Source organism: Panonychus citri, unplaced genomic scaffold, assembly GCF_014898815.1.
Source record: "Panonychus citri isolate SS breed McGregor unplaced genomic scaffold, ASM1489881v1 Contig00072, whole genome shotgun sequence".
Lineage (NCBI taxonomy): Eukaryota > Metazoa > Arthropoda > Arachnida > Trombidiformes > Tetranychidae > Panonychus > Panonychus citri.
Window position 1 is genome coordinate 698,061 of NW_026515477.1, and position 16,520 is coordinate 714,580.

At 32.5% G+C, this 16,520-nt stretch overlaps 6 protein-coding genes across 6 annotated transcripts in view; 5 read left to right on the top strand and 1 right to left on the bottom strand.

Moving 5' to 3' along the window:
- The window catches only part of LOC128386508 (anaphase-promoting complex subunit 11-like), a 54,838-nt gene that overhangs the window by 36,113 nt on the left and 2,205 nt on the right, over nucleotides 1-16,520 (top strand). The window lies entirely within an intron of this gene.
- LOC128386504 (uncharacterized) lies at nucleotides 11-1,477 on the top strand. Its single transcript, XM_053345538.1, has 2 exons — nucleotides 11-196; nucleotides 288-1,477. The coding sequence occupies exons 1-2, from the start codon at nucleotides 115-117 to the stop codon at nucleotides 911-913; spliced, it is 708 nt and encodes a 235-aa protein (XP_053201513.1). The 5' UTR covers nucleotides 11-114; the 3' UTR covers nucleotides 914-1,477.
- LOC128386507 (cuticle protein 21.3-like) lies at nucleotides 4,211-4,951 on the top strand. The gene is made up of 2 exons (XM_053345542.1): nucleotides 4,211-4,466; nucleotides 4,577-4,951. Exons 1-2 carry the CDS (start codon nucleotides 4,304-4,306, stop codon nucleotides 4,813-4,815), a joined length of 402 nt encoding a protein of 133 aa, XP_053201517.1. The 5' UTR covers nucleotides 4,211-4,303; the 3' UTR covers nucleotides 4,816-4,951.
- LOC128386493 (calcium-independent protein kinase C-like) lies at nucleotides 5,094-11,851 on the top strand. The gene is made up of 11 exons (XM_053345528.1): nucleotides 5,094-5,671; nucleotides 8,244-8,499; nucleotides 8,683-8,765; nucleotides 8,847-8,976; nucleotides 9,070-9,533; nucleotides 9,640-9,813; nucleotides 9,889-10,043; nucleotides 10,116-10,443; nucleotides 10,517-10,663; nucleotides 10,744-11,533; nucleotides 11,637-11,851. Exons 1-10 carry the CDS (start codon nucleotides 5,327-5,329, stop codon nucleotides 10,918-10,920), a joined length of 2,259 nt encoding a protein of 752 aa, XP_053201503.1. The 5' UTR covers nucleotides 5,094-5,326; the 3' UTR covers nucleotides 10,921-11,533; nucleotides 11,637-11,851.
- LOC128386497 (28S ribosomal protein S27, mitochondrial-like) lies at nucleotides 11,950-13,515 on the top strand. The gene is given in 3 exon segments (XM_053345533.1): nucleotides 11,950-12,177; nucleotides 12,260-12,922; nucleotides 12,925-13,515. Coding segments are annotated over 3 exon segments (1,329 nt in total). The 5' UTR covers nucleotides 11,950-12,026; the 3' UTR covers nucleotides 13,440-13,515.
- Nucleotides 13,518-16,335, bottom strand: LOC128386495 (sodium-coupled neutral amino acid transporter 7-like). Its single transcript, XM_053345531.1, is given in 10 exon segments — nucleotides 13,518-13,826; nucleotides 13,829-14,061; nucleotides 14,139-14,401; nucleotides 14,477-14,534; nucleotides 14,595-14,687; nucleotides 14,772-14,898; nucleotides 14,967-15,165; nucleotides 15,249-15,370; nucleotides 15,606-15,727; nucleotides 15,809-16,335. Coding segments are annotated over 10 exon segments (1,629 nt in total). The 5' UTR covers nucleotides 16,069-16,335; the 3' UTR covers nucleotides 13,518-13,674.

Here is a 16,520-nt window from a genome sequence, read left to right on the forward strand (position 1 = left end):
AAACAGAAAAACTTTTGTTTACAAATTGTCTCTTTGGTGTTTTCCTTTAATTTAGTTGGTAAGTTTTTTTAATTCTCTTGTTTTTAATTAATTGAATTGATTCTTTAATTAACCATGGACGAAGAATGTGAAATCTCTAAACTCGAAGAGAGCTTAGAAGGGCCTTATTTGATTCGAGTTGAACAACCAGTTGATGGTAAGAAAATGTTTTCTTTTATATTCTCATTTTTTGTTTGGTGTTTTTTTTAATAAAATCATTTTTTGTTTTGTTTTTTTTTCTTTTCAAGCTGAGAAAACATTCATTGCTCAATCGAAAACGATTTCACAGCCATTAAGTGATGATGAAGAAGAGTTCTCATTAGATTCATTGGATTTCAATTTTACAAACTGTGGGGAGATTCATAATGGTAGACGAAGTATAATCGGACAGATTAATCATAATCACAATTTGTCAACCATTGCTGCTGATTATGCGTCTACTTCAATTGAAGAAAGTGTTGATACAAGTGATGATTCTGAAGCAAAAGAACCCTCATCAGAGCGTATCAGTGATACTTTTGATCCATTTGATCTTATGATTACAAAGAAAGTGTTCAACTTTTCCGATTTAACACCAAAACAAGTTGCCATTACCATGGGGAAATTAAGCTCTCGATTGGAAACTAGTAAAAAGATGTACCCAACAATGATCAAAGATAATATGGTTAAGAATTTACAGAAATTGGAGGCCAACACACGAACCAAAATTCAAGAATTAGAAGATGAAAGAAAGAGACCATTAGAGCCCGAAGAAGACGAAGAAAACAATCTACTAGTGAAAATCATCAATCAATTGGAACATAAATTGAATACTCTAAATGAACGGTTACAATCAGTTTCGGATTTGATGAAATCACATGCATCAGATAATTAATTAATTCTAACCAAATGAGAATAACGAAAAAAGTTCCATTGAAATGATCCAAGACCATCTTCCCTCTGGCTGATTCCTTCAAGTCAATCACCATCTCAAGAACTTTTCAATCGGCAATTTTTCTGTAATTTTCCCAAAATCTAAGTTTAGCTTTAGCCTTAAAGATACTTTGATAGGTCATTTCAAAGTCCAAAGTGAAATTTAAATTCTAAACAAAAATCGAAACCTTCAAAACGATTAGTAAACAATTTAAAAATTCGTGAAATAGAGACAATTAATTTCCTAGAATATTCTAACCAATCAACCATTATAATCATCTTGTGAGAATCATTTTCAACATTTTCAACTGTGCGATTAGTAAACTAATTAACCTTGACAACTGTCAAGAATTTAAACAATTAAACTAACCATTTTAATCTCTTCCACCATTTAAAACTGTATAAAAACAATTTAATTCATCTTTTCCTTGCAAATCAAATGTAAACAAAATTAATTCAACTTGAAAAGATTAAGTGAAAAAAGTTAATCAATGAATAATTAAAAAAAAAGCAAAACTCTGGAAAATGAATGAACCAAGTTGATTGTTACATCGTAATGATTTATTAATTAGCTTTCGGCTAAAGACTCCACCCGATTTAAAAAAGAGCCATCAGTCAATTAGCATGATGGAAACTTTGATGGTCATGATTTAATCTTAATCATGTTAATGACGATGATGAAAAATTAAATTGATTGCGAATAAGAAAATATATAAATTGTGATCATGTTTTCATTTCTTCATCATGTTAAACGGTTTTCCCTGTTAACATGATGTAATTTTTAATTCTAATTAATTTCTCAATGTTTAAGACTTCGTGGTTAACTTAATGATCAAATGATCAGATGATTAACTTTCATTAATTTAATCTCACTAATCACCATCACCATCATCATCATCATCATGATTAACCACAAATTTTGCCATAAGCTCTTTGCAAAAATTAGCAAACATTTGAAGTTAGTTAGTTTAGTTGATTGGTCAGTTTGGATAATACAAAATGACCATAACAATATAATGGTCAACAATTTAACAATTTGTTGGCAATTTATTGAACTCAGTTCGCACTAATAAGCTCAACTGATAATTGGTTCAAATTTAACTGTTAAATGAACAACAATCTAACATTAAACTGAATCAATGGTTAATTGAGATTTCATTGATCACAATTAACGATTTTCATAACATTATATTAATTTTAAGATTTCATTGTAATTGAATCTTGATGATCATCTAATAGATTTGATCATTGGCTTTGTAAAGGAAAAGTGAAAGAAAACTTTTCTATCACGTTAATTGTTTATCATTATGATTATATTTCGTTGATTAGTTTATCTGGACTTAGTAAAGCAAAATTAAATAAAAGAAATGATTGATTAATAATCATAATAATAATGATAAGGAAGGTTAACTTTTAGGATTACGATGTTTTTACCTGTTTAATTTACTATTAAATCTAATGGAACCACAACAACAAGGTAACAATTGATTTTTGGTTTGCAAATAACGTGTTACCTGATGTATTATTATTAAAACAAATCATTAAAAACCTTGACTTGATGGTGATGATAATAATCAACTTGAAATTATAATCATAATGATTACATTGTATTATTATGCTGATGATAATGAACCTTCAACCAACATTTTAGCTAATTTGTTACAATTGTTGTAATCAAATGACCGTTAATTCAGTTATCCGTCATTTTTTTTAATCCATAGTCAAATTGAATGAAATTAAAGTTGATTGTTTGTTTGAATTGTAAATCATCATCATCATCATCACCATCTTTGATTACAATTGTGAGTTGACCTAAAAAAATTGACTTAAAGAAGATATCAAATTATCACAATCAGAAATTATTATTATTAATTTTCTGCGATTTTTGATTTGATTTGATTGTTCATTTTGTTCATTTTAATTGTTGTTGTTGATTATCATTTGGAAACTTTTGAATTTTCTTAGTTTGGATTTGGTCATTTTTGGTAATCGTAGAGAGAGAAAGTGAATGATGATTAAAGGATTGATTCCTAATTAGAACTAACAATCAACTGAATACAATAATAAACACAATTAACATGACCTTTTATAAGATTTTAATTGTTGATCGCAAATCAGCGTTAATTGTAAATTGATCTAAAACAGGTTAAAAGTGAGAGGATGATGGATTAACTAACGAAGAAGACTCAACATGACGAAACTTTTTCTTTTCGATTCGTTTAAATTAACAGGATTAACAATTTATCTAATTACGATTAACGGGGAAAAAACTGTTAATTGTTGTTGTTATACTGTTGATACTTTGAGACCAATGAACAAAATGAACAAGTGATTAAACTTATATAATTATGAATCAGTTAAACTGAAAAATAAAATCAACGGGGAACAAAAATAATAAAACTTTTTTGACAATCAGAGTAAATGATTAGATTGATTAAACAATTAATTGGAAATTTGATTCTGTTAAACTTTCTTAACTGACAAATTAAATTGAAAAGTGATTAAAGAGAAAACGTTTGATCCATAAATTTGATTAATCAACAAATTGATAAAGATACAACAATCAACTGGCCGCTCCTCGATTTATGTTCAATTTCAATTGAACATCAACATGATCAGAAAAAAATGAGAGATTAAATTAATCTGAAAAAGTCGAACTCGACCTTGATTTATCCTTGAGAATTGAATTAAAAGGTAGATGAATTGAGAATCATGTTAATTCGTAGTTGGATTAATTTTAAGCCAACGCGTTTCTATCAAGGTAATAGGAAGAAATGAGAAGAAAAGAAAATGAGAAGATAATGAAAACTGACCGATTCATTTAAGTGCAAATGGACATTTACGTTTCGTTGGCTGGGGAAGGGGAAGGGGAGGAAGATCAATGAGATGAAAGAAAGTGAAAGTTAGATGATAATTGGAGTGAGAGTCAAGGTGGAGTTGGGATCGGCTCGATTGAGAGGGTGGATTGAATTTCAAGTTTTCTATCGTTCGGACATTAACAATCTATCGATTATTTTAATCCACCTCACTTTCTTTTCTTTCTTTCCTTTCTTTTATCTATCATCTTTATCATCATCGAAAATTATTCTTCCTCCATCATTTTCTTTTTCTTCACTTTCTCTTTCTCACTTTCTCATCTTCTCATGATCTTTTCTCTCTCTCTCTCTCTCTTTCTCGTTTTCTCTTTCGCTTAACTTTCTGACCGAGTTTCAAGGTTGAAACGTCCAGTATAAAAGCGACTAACGATTCGTTGGAAAGATCATTCGATTCTTCAGTTCCAACTAAATCATTTGATTAACTTTCAATTCTTTGCTTTTGCAACTCAAACACCAAACACCAAACCAACATCAAAATGAACACCTTCACCGTTGTCGCTCTTTTCGCCCTCGTCGCTGTCTCTCAAGCTGGTTACTTGTCTGCCCCCATCGCTGCTGCACCTCTCGCTTACGGTTACGGAGCTGCCTATGCTGCCCCAGCCATCGCTGCACCTTTAGCCGCTACTTACTCCCACACCGGTGAGTTCCCTTTTCGTGGATTTTAAACTTAACGTTCAAAGTGATTATAGTGTTTCGATTTTTCGATTAATTTTTTACTTTTTTTTTCTTCCCTCCCTTTCTCAATACAGTCCACACTGCCCCAGCTTTCGCCGCCCCAATCGCTTCATACGCTGCCCCAATCGCCGCTGCACCTTTAGCCGCTAAAGTTTTGGCCCCAGCTTACTCAGCTCCTCTCGCTTACGGATACGGAGCCCCATTCGCCTACTCAGCCCCATACGCTTACTCTCCATTCGCCGCTAAGGTTGTTGCCCCAGCAATCCACACCGGTCTTTTCGGAGCCCCAGTTGCTGCCATCCTCAAAAAGTAAATGAATCAGTGTTAATAAGTGCTAATTCCCCTCCTCTCTCAATCTACTGCCATGACAATACCTTAGTTTAAATACCTCCGGATAAACAGTTCCTTCAAAATCAGCTTAGATAAAATAAAAAAAAAACTTCTTTGTATTTAGTAGCCTCAAAAACTGTACCAAAAACCCGTGTAACATACTGCCATGTGATCATAGTATCGCTTAATAACAATCAACTCGTAGAACAAGAAAAAAAAATCGTTTCAAATTTATTATTCGGTTATTTATCGTCAACGAAACAAAATCCATTGTTGATTTGCTTCATCTCGATGCTTGGCAAGTCTCCACATCGATATATCGATACAAGAGTTTCTCGAAATGATGATAACATACTGAGTCTATCTGATAGTCTCAGTATGTTTATTTGTTAGTGCTGGTTGTTTGTATCTTCCTTAAATGTTGAACATTTTTTGCAATCATTTTCCATATTTTGATTTATTTTACAATCAATTTGCTAGTGATCTTATTGACAATGCCAGGATTTACGGGTACTCTCAAGTTGACCATAATTGAAGCGATCGAGTTAAAGCCAACCGAATATTCAACCAGACATGGAAATGTTGTTTCTAAATCATTGGATCCTTATGTTTCAATTGATGTTGATGATATTCATATTGATCGTACATCAACTAAGCAGAAAAATTTTCACCCAATTTGGAATGAAAATTTCTGTACAGAGGTTCATAATGCTCAGAGTTTGTTGTTAACCGTTTTTCATGATGCTGCTATTCCTCCAGATGATTTTGTTGCTAATTGTTCAATCATAATTGATGATATACTTAATGATGGAAGGAATAAAGATACAAATGATTTCTGGGTAAGTAGATTTCAATTTGTTTCTCTTTGCATTTTAGAACATAAAAAAAAAATAAACAAAGACAACATTTTCTTTGCTCTTTTCATTTTCTGGTAAAATTGCTCCACAAGAATCAAATTAAATCTAATCAATTGTAGTGATGATCGTATTATCTTTAATATGGTGTATTTGGTGAATCTCTTTGCCTTTGCATTAATCTCCGAGAGCTTTGGATTTACTGATTGTTAATTTGCTTCTTTTTTGTTTCTGTTCAGGGAAAAAAAAGGTAAATGAATTTTTGTGATGCTGAGAAAGAGAAAGAGAGATAGAGATAGAGAGAGAGAGAATAGAAAGAAAGAGAAAGGGTTTTTAGCGGAAAGAAATTCATTGAGCCTGGGAAGGTTTGGCCCGAGACTTGACCTATTTTTGAGGAATAAGTAGGTCAGATGATGTAAGCTGATCGATAAAATCTGGGTAAAATCATTTTCGACTTACAGATATTCACTGATAGAATGGGTTCTATTTAGATGTTGACATACACCTTGGCTCCTTCATCCTTCGTCCTCATCTTCATCATCATCCTCATCCTTCGTCCTCATCATGTCCTAGTCTATTTTCATCTTTTCCATGTTCAATCTCCTCAATCCAATCCAATCCTGCATTCGAAACCCACACAACTCACCTGATGAAAATTGTATTTGTTTATTTATTTTCTTCTTCTTCTTCTTCCTCTTCCTCTTTTCATATATTTCGTTCATCGAAATGTAAAATCTTTCATTCATTACAAATTTAATAACTGGGCACAATTAAATTACAAACATCACTCGATTGATTGTAACCTTACAATTTAACTTGAAATCTTTTCAATGTTTTCATCTTTCATCATCAATTACAAATAATAAATGTTGCGCTTTTACTTGAACAGCTTCCTGAAAATGTCTTCATTTAAATATATGTACAGTTATAATATCCTAGACATGAATATGATAAATAGTAAATATAAATAGTTAATCATCTTACAGCTCTTACGATTTACTCAGTCTCTTCCTGAATAACTGTAAATTTTCATGAATTACCAACGGTACAGATAATAACATGATTATGGTTTTAAAAAGCTTGGTTCCTGATTGATTTAATTGCTAATAAATAGCCAATTGTATAGATTAAATTAGCTTGGTTTCACTTGAATTATTACCATAACTATCAAAACCTTTTTTTTTACAATAGTTTAACTGTACCATTGAATTAGAGTTAATCATCATCACAATTTAAACTGAAAATAACAAGAGTCTTATTGTTGAATTTTCATAATTGTGATATTTTCAGTGTTTTCAGCTTAATAAGATTTTCCCTTGGCGAACAAATCAAAATGTTATCTAATTTATTGATTGTGTTTTCTGTGCTAATTTATTTCAATCAATTGAAATTATCTCATGAAACTATTGATACCAATAATAATTATAAACTTCCAACTCATGATGAGTTAGATTTCAATATTCCTCCAGGTAATCCTAAAGATTATCCATGTATCTCATTTGCTCATTCATCTGCTAATCAGTGTTTTAATTCAGTTGGTGAAAATTGGTTTTCTCTGGAAAATAATGAGAAAAATTATTGTTGTTTTCTTCTTAATTACCTTAATTGTCTTACATCTAAATGTTCATCTGACGATTACGATAAAGAGAAACGATTATTCACTCGAATGAGGCAAAATTGGTTAACTGATAAATGCCCTAATTATTATCACTTGCATGATTGTTCAATATCAAAATGGATAATAATCTCAATTGTTTTGACCTTTATCATAATTATCTTGACAATTTCCTATCTAATTACATTGTTTTACCTTCGAAATCGACGAAAAAAAGTTTATGTCCAAAAACCTGTTGAATCAAAGTCAATCAATTGCTAATCAATACATAATCAAAGAAAATGCTGGTTCATTTGTTGATTGTAATTAGACAATTTTTCCATCTTCAATCAATTGTCAATCTTAATAAAATAAATTGTCCTTCTTTAAATTGTAACTGTAAATTTTGAATCCATTTTAAAATCATCTCGGTCAGTTGAGAATCCAAATCAAATCTATCAACAACTTTTACCATTTAAAACTAATCACAACCATTTAAATTGTTGATTTTGTGTTTACTTTAGTCTATTAATAATCACTTTCACTCTTAATGATGTATTACAATTTGGATTGTTATCAATCAGAATCAGTTTAATATTCACAGAAATTAAATATTCGACTTATGTTTTTATTTCTCATAAATGTTTTCTTTTCATATCTTAATCTTTATTTCATTAAGCAATAATCTCTTATCACCAAGGGAGCTTATCTCGTGTCTTAATCGTTAATTGTCTTACAATCAATTTAGATAAACATGATATTGATTAAACATATAAAAGCCAAAACATTTTCTTATATTTAACCAGAAAAAAAGAGAAAAAATTGAGCAAAAGAAAAAAAAACAAGAGACTAAAGAATAATATGAGAAAAGGAAAATTGAATTGATTGGAATTGAGATGAATTATCATTTGAATTATTGGTTATCATTATTATTTATATTATTCTTTTATGTGTATGATTTAGATTGATTTGGAACCGGAAGGGAAAATCCATGTTGCAATCGATCTTATTGATGCCAATAAAGATGGAAAAGTCGATAAAAAGCCCAAAGAGTTCAAAGAACGCGCTGGATTCAATCGCCGTCGAGGTGCAATGCGACGTCGAGTTCATCAAGTTAACGAACATAAATTTATGGCCACTTTTCATCCTCAGCCAACATTTTGTTCACATTGTCGTGAATTCATCTGGGGTATCGGTAAACAGGGTTACCAGTGTCAAGGTCAGTCTACGATTTTCACTTGCTCGAAACTTGACCATTCACAACTTTCACATCATTCCAATTCTCTAGTCCAAATATCAAACACTTGATTACACTTCGAGTGACAATGATTGTTTTGATTTAATATTTTTCCATCGATAATTAACTAATCATTTAACTTTTTTCTTCTTCTCTGCTCATCAGTTTGTACCTGTGTTGTTCATAAAAGATGCCACGAATTTGTAGTTACTAAATGTCCAGGTTCCAAAGATAAAAGTGCAGATGAGGTAAATAGAAAAGAGAATTGAATTGAGACCAACTATTATTCCTAATTGTTATTAATTTAATTGTTCAACTATTATTTACAGTCATCTGAAAGTCGTTTTAATATAAATGTACCTCATCGGTTTGTTGTTCACAATTACAAGAGACCAACTTTCTGTGATCATTGTGGCTCAATGTTATATGGATTCTTCCGTCAAGGTCTTCAATGTGAAGGTAACTTTGTGTGTTCACTTTTAAATTGATTGAACTTAATTCTCAAATTAATGTTAATTAATGTGTTCATTTGTCACTATTATCATTGTTTAGCATGTAGTATGAATGTACACAAAAGATGTCACAAGAATGTTGCCAACAATTGCGGAATTAATCCCAAACAATTAGCCGAAACTCTGAGTGCTATGGGAATTTCTGGAGATAAATTAAATCGTAGGAAAAAGAAACCATTCATTGGCGATTCAACGAAATGTGGCCAATCTACAATCTCTGAGCGTTCCAATACATCACCATTACCTTGTGCTGCTGATTTTGGAGAACGAGGTCTTTTATTAGGTGACTTATCATCTTCTGATATGATGGTTGGTCGTTTATCATTCAAGGATATGCCGTCCACTAGTAGAGATCATAGTAGTAGAAATCTAAGAGATAGAAATCTTCAGACTATCATTGATAGGACGATAATGGAACTTGGTGAAAAGGATAAGCGTCCAAGGAAATATGGACTAGATGATTTCAAGTTCATCAAAGTTCTGGGAAAGGGAAGCTTTGGAAAGGTAAATTCATTTGAAGTTCATCTTGACAAGTTTCATGGTCGAAAAACTTTTTTTTTATTCTTTTTTTTTCTTTCGTTTGATTTTTCTATCGAAATGATTTTATTAGGTGATGCTCGCTGAATTCAGAGATACAGAAGAAGTTTATGCGGTCAAAGTTCTGAAGAAAGATGTTATTCTACAAGATGATGATGTCGATTGTACGATGACAGAGAAAAGGATTCTTACTCTTTCAGCGAAACACCCGTTTCTTACTGCCCTACATTCTTGCTTCCAAACTGAGGTAAATTCTGATGATTTATGATTTATGATTATTCTTTGCTAATTTTGTTTGGTTGTTTTGGTTTTTCGGTAATAGGATCGATTATTTTTTGTTATGGAATATGTTAACGGAGGTGACCTTATGTTTCAAATCCAAAGAGCCCGAAAATTTGATGAAGCAAGAGCTCGATTCTATGCAGCCGAAGTTACTTTGGCTCTTATGTTTCTTCATAGTCATGGAGTTATTTACAGGTAAATCAATGGTTTTTTTCGTTGTCGATTCGCAATTTTGATCATTTTCATGGTTATTTCATCTTCTTACAGGGACTTGAAACTTGATAACATTCTTTTGGACTGTGAAGGTCATTGTAAAATTGCCGATTTTGGTATGTGCAAAGAGGGTATTCGAGAAAATGTAACAACAACTACTTTCTGTGGGACACCGGACTATATTGCACCTGAGATTTTACAAGAACTTGATTATGGTCCGTCAGTCGATTGGTGGGCTCTTGGTGTGTTAATGTACGAAATGATGGCCGGACAACCGCCTTTCGAAGCTGATAATGAAGAAGATCTTTTCGATTCGATTTTACGAGACGAGGTTTTATATCCAGTTTGGCTCAGCAAAGAAGCTGTTTCAGTTCTCAAAGGAGTAAGAATACATTTCCATCAATTAATAACAACTAATTACTAATTTCGTTCTCAATATTCCTTCTCATTAACAGTTTATGACGAAAGAACCGTCGAAAAGACTTGGATGTGTTGCTAGTAAAGGTGAAGAAAACGCTATTCTTATTCATCCATTTTTCAAAGAAATCGATTGGATCGCATTGGAAGCGAGAAAAGTGAAACCACCATTTAAACCTAAAATCGTAAGTCAAATTAGTCGAAACTTTGACCTTGAAAAAATTTCTAATCACTTTTCGTTTATTATTCTTTTTTCCTTACTTAGAAAACAAAACGAGATGTGAACAATTTTGATCAAGATTTTACCAAAGAAGAGCCCGTTTTAACTCCCGTTAATATCGAAGTCCTCAGAACGATAAACCAAGAAGAGTTCAAAGGATTTTCATTTGTCAATATTGATTTTAATCCAAATCGTTTTACCTCCGATGCTCCACCATCATAACGAATCTTAATTATTAGACATCTCAAGGGTCTCAACCACTTAATCAACCAGCCAATTTATTGATACATACTCAAAATTGAACATTTCATTTCATTTATCGAAAGAACAATTCGAACAAATCATAAAATTATATAAATACATACAAAGACATCACCAAGATGTAATATATAAAACAGACCTTTGTATTATAAATGCAATATAGCGACATCACTCATCATGATAACCATTCTAATCATCATCTTCATCACCTCCGATCATCAATGTTCATCTTATTATCATCTGAACCAATAATTTATGAGAAAAGAAAACAACTCATCAAAAGCTCATTTCGTTGTCGATAGCAAACCAAAAATTTGAAGTAGCTCATCGATTGCACGTTCGTCCTCATCCGATATGTTTTTTTGTTGTTTTTCTTTTGGGAAGGGGAAAAACGAGGGACAAACTTTGGCCCATAACCACCAATCAAGATCAAATCAAGAAGAAAAAAAAAATAAAGAAAATGTATTCTCAGAATCAATTAACTTGGAATTGGAAATTTACTTGTCAACCTTTTCACCCAAAGACAATTTAGTTGATTTTTACTTTAACCAGTATTTTTTAGGCGTCAATGCAGGTAAATTGTTGTAAATCTTTTTTTCGTTTATAAACCAATAGAGATGATATTTTATCCTTTGTTTTTGATTAATTTGTTTTCTTTTCTTCTTTCCACAATTTAGATGAGTTTTCACACTTGAAGATGAAAAAAGAAATAATCAAAATTGAAACTACCTGTTGAACCAATTGATTGTCGATATTTTTGCAAATCTTGCAGAATAATATTTCCCACCAACAATTAATAGATGAACTGGCGACATCACTAATGTAAAACAATTAGTCAGTAGTTTTGTAAATTGTGATTGATCACCAAGTTTATTAAAAATCTAATTACAACAAAAAACAATTTCAATTTGCTTTCAAATGATTTACTTTCCTCAGCGACATCTGTTGGATTCATTTACTTTTAGTCTTTTCCGTTGCCATGGTTACATTATAGTAAACAAAATTGAGTTAATGTTTGGTAAACAAATGTGGTGATCGAGTTGATTTTGCTAATTAATCGGGTTACTATGTTTGCTTTAGGGCTTCGAAGATCATGTTTACAATTAAGAGGATTAACTAATCAATCCTTTTCTAGAACAATCCTCTCATCTGAATATTTTTGTCAACAAGAATGGGACAAAAGATTACAAGAACCAGTGTTTTCTGGTGTCAATGCAGGTAAATTGTTTATTTTATTTTTCTTTAATTTACTTTTTGGTTAATTGTGATTCTTATTTGTCTCCTTCTTTTATTTTTACAGATGAATTTTTCTTTCAAATGAAAGAGAGAATTAAAATAAAGTTACCAATCGAACCGATTGATGTTGATATTTTCGCAAATGTTACTAGTAATCAAAATTTGGAGGAATGTGTTTACTTTTTAACTTTACTACGGGAAAATAAACGAACGGCATTTACCTTGGATTCCACTCATCATGCCGTTTGTCGAGCATTTCTTCAAGCTGGTTCTGCCGATAAGTTGGTTCCTATCTTACAGAATCCATTGAAATATGGAGTTTTTCCTGATAATTTTTCTTTCAACATGATCCTTGATCACTTTTTAGAGAAATCAGATTTCTCAAATGCAACCAAAGTCGCAAATCTTTATATGTTACAAGAAGATTATTCACCATTAACTAATATTCTCGCACTGAATGCTGTTTATGGCTGTTTGATGGATCCCGTGCAAAAGGAATCTTTGTGTGCTGTTGATAAAAATTCAGAGAGTCAAGAAGATACCCAAAAATCTAATGAAGATGACGAAGTACAATATGTACGAGTTCCGTATGTCAGAAATGCTCATTTCGATGATCATTTTGACATTAAAGATCCTCTTGTTTTATCTGGTAAAACACTCTACATGATTGGAATGAAATACGATGGAATAATTGGAAGAACATCTCAGTTGATTGGATTAGCATTTTGGAAAAGTGGAATTTAGCTGAAGAGTTAATAAAAAAACTCGCTACTTCAAATTCATCCGATGGACAAATTGCAACTGGTGCTCTCGAATTAATAACTAGTTCAGTCGAACCAGTGATCGAAACTGATGAAGAAGCAAAATCTTTTCTTGAGAAACTAAAAAGTAATGAGAAATTGATGTCAGGGGAGCACATTCACAGTTTAGTCAAGAAAGAACTTAATCTCATACCAGAACTTGAGGCCAAAGATTGTTCCGATATGAAATCTGTATTTAGTCAATGGTCCATTGATAGAGCGAACGCAATCAAGGAACAAATGGAAAAGTATTTGCGAGAAGAGAAAATCAAAGAAATCAAGAGCCTGAGGCAAGAATTGGAACTAAAGGAAAGAAAATTGAACTTTTTCGATAACTTCAACAAGATAGAAATGGAATATACCGAAGCCCAAAAGAAATTAGAAGAACTAAAAGCATCCGAAGCCGAGGAAGAATATTTCCCACCGACAATTAATAGACGATAGAAAATTAAGTGTCATCAACAGGTAGTTTTGTAAATCGATCATGTTTATTAAGAAAATAAATCTAATTGAAACTAAATGTTTGGTCTGAGCAATAAATCTGTTTATTAGCGATTAAAATTGTGACTTTAGTGAATCAAAAAATCGATGAAAATTTTACAAATAAAAAAATGAGAATGAAAAAATTTGGAATCGGAATTGATTGGGATGAATGAGAGAGGAAGATGATGATCTTTGATCACCATTTACATAAAACTTCATGAGGAATTGATTCAGTTTTCAAATCGTCGTAAACTTGATATAAAACAAGAAGGAACATGATAAAACCTGTGATGATGAGAATGATGGAAAAAAGGATGAAAAATATTCGTGTTCTTTTCGAGAATCGATCTTTCTCCTGCGAGCGATCGCAAGAAGACAAAGCGATGGGAAAATAAAAACATTCGCTGAAGCCAAAGATCCAAGAAGTTGGATCAAGATTCCAATGTTCGGTGTCAGAATCGCCGCAAAAAGGGACGAAATGCACCAAATCGTTGTGATGATGATCCTCCGTCGTTTCTCCCCTTTCATGAATTCGGCAGCAGATAATTGGAAAAATTCAGCATAAAGACCATCTAAAGCTCCTCTGAAAATAAGAAGATCGAAAAAAATAACAGATTAGATTATCGAACTGAAAAAAATCGAGATGAAATCTTATCCAACCTGCCGCACAAAATCATCGACGGATAAGTGGTCACCATTTTAACCACCAAAGCTAAAATTCCGATCATAACCACGGGATCTTTAGCACTGTACAAAGCCATAATGTCGGGTGTCACATTGCTCCCAAAGGTGAGATAACCTGTTGTACCCGCTGCCGAACAAAGTAAAAAGAGAATGGCCAAAGACAAGATGGTCGCTTTGGTGAAATTGGTGATGTTTCTCTTAGCCATACAGGCATAAACTGGAACGGTGATTTCATGTGACTAGAACGAGAAAATCACAAGATTAACTGGTTGATTGATAATAAGTTGATTAGTTCGTCAGATGATTTAACTTACCTGGTAGGCGAAACAGATAACGGGAAAAACAGCAACCATTGAGGTGAGTGAACTTGGCCTGAGAAAAGGTGAGATTGAGATGAAACAAAATCGACATCCAGATATTTAAATTTCTTACTTGGTTCTGATCGGTGGATTTGGAATATCTAATTTAAAGTATTCATATACATTTAAGAAGACCACATATAACATAGCGAATACACCTAATGTCCTGGAGAACAGAAATTTTGGAAAAGAAAAATTTTTCGATTAGAAAACGTGATGAAAATGACCAACCACTTGTTGGATTACTTACCCAGCATATCTAAGAAAATCAAGTCGTCGAAAGTAACACATCGGTAAAATGAGGAAAATCGTGGTCACTGAAATGGTGAATCGTCGATCAATGTACCAAACGCACTCAGTGAGATGCGAAGCGAAAACTGGAAGGAAAAACAAAATGTTCATCAAACCAAAAGTTACACTTGTTGATTGAGCGATGACAACAAACCTCGATCATATTGATCACCGATTATGATTAGAAATGTAACACAAACACCATAACATGTTAAAAGAATCGAAATGGCCGATAATTGTTGAGCTTTTTTCCCACACAGAGATAAAAGGACATCGTGATAAGTGTCATCTTTGTTTATGTCCGAAGCGTAGACCAAGATAATCATTGTAGATGCAAGAATTGCCATCATAAACTAAACGAGGAGAATGAGGAAAACAAAAAGACCACAAGAGATTAATGGTTGACAATCAGAAGATGAAAATGTGATTTACTTACAATTTGAATTGCAGTTGCGATTGTGACACCACCGAGTCGATCATAAGCTGCTGGGTAGTTCAAAACACCAGCACCAAGAGCACAATTAACCAACAGAAAGGCAGCAACGGGCCAGGAAATGCCTTTTTTCATTTGCATTGTTAATCCAAAAGTGATGAGAGTATTTGATGATTAGAGACACAGAGGATTAGGATTAAACAAAGAGATCAACAAAAAGTCACACAAGTTAAAAGGAGAGGGAGAGAGAGAAAATGACGAAAAGGGTTAACAGTAAATTCTATTTTCATCTTCTGTTTAGCTAATCGACAGTTTAGGAAAATGAGGTAACAAACAATCAACAGAATTTAATTAACTCACCACCAGCCACTGCTTCGGAAACTCCGAGATCTCGTAATCCATTTTCGTGGTTGGAACTTTTTCTCTCCAGCAAAGGTAGTCGTTCATTTTCTTCCTTGATTGTTGTCCATTCGACACAATTACTGGTGGAAAATTAAACACAACAACAATTAAAATTGATGAGATTCTATTGAATCATTAGTCTTGGTGATCATCGTGTTTACCATTTGTTTATTTTGATTGATCCAGTTTTCAGTTTATCGGAAACGTCGCTGGAAAGTGTTTGCCATGGGATGTAAGCAGGAAAATCGAGGCTTGAATTGTAACTTTCGTGAATGAATGAACTTGAATCTCGACTTAATCGTATTCGAGTAGATCCACTATTGTAAGCGTAAGTTGATCCACCTCCGTATCTCGTTAAACTACCATGATTACTAAATCGTGAACTATCAAAGGTTTTCTCGAGCGTTGATTGTTGAAACATCACGAATGTCGGTTGACACTTGAGAACAGGAAAATAAACAAAAGATGAGGTAAAATTAAAACAAGATGAGAAATGGAAATGATCACATTAGGTTTTAATTTCTACAATCAATGGAAGACTAATTGTCAACTTGTTGCACGCTCTTAATTGATGATTTGAGGATCAACGACACACTCACCAATTGATAATAGAGGTGATGATTGAGAAGAAAAACAAAGAAGATGATTAATCAATTGTAGATTAGATTACAATTGGAGGGACAAAGTGATTAACAATTCTCATTGGTTGAGATATGAAAATTAAACAAACCAAAAATTGTCCACGAGCATTTTGATTAAATCATTTGAGTGCATAAAAGACAATTGACAACAAATTCGCGCAAATTTTGATGAATTTGATTATTTAATTATCTACTGAGAGAGAAATTGATTGCTAATTAATCCAAGGTGATT

Excerpts from the sequence above, each read along its gene's own strand:
- LOC128386504 (XM_053345538.1), top strand. The coding sequence starts at position 115 with ATGGACGAAGAATGTGAAATCTCTAAACTCGAAGAGAGCTTAGAAGGG. Across the intron at positions 197-287 it reads AGTTGAACAACCAGTTGATG|CTGAGAAAACATTCATTGCT; the intron begins GTAAGAAAATGT and ends TTTCTTTTCAAG.
- LOC128386507 (XM_053345542.1), top strand. The coding sequence starts at position 4,304 with ATGAACACCTTCACCGTTGTCGCTCTTTTCGCCCTCGTCGCTGTCTCT. Across the intron at positions 4,467-4,576 it reads CGCTACTTACTCCCACACCG|TCCACACTGCCCCAGCTTTC; the intron begins GTGAGTTCCCTT and ends TTCTCAATACAG.
- LOC128386493 (XM_053345528.1), top strand. The coding sequence starts at position 5,327 with ATGCCAGGATTTACGGGTACTCTCAAGTTGACCATAATTGAAGCGATC. Across the intron at positions 8,766-8,846 it reads AAGATAAAAGTGCAGATGAG|TCATCTGAAAGTCGTTTTAA; the intron begins GTAAATAGAAAA and ends TATTATTTACAG. Across the intron at positions 10,444-10,516 it reads CTGTTTCAGTTCTCAAAGGA|TTTATGACGAAAGAACCGTC; the intron begins GTAAGAATACAT and ends TCTCATTAACAG.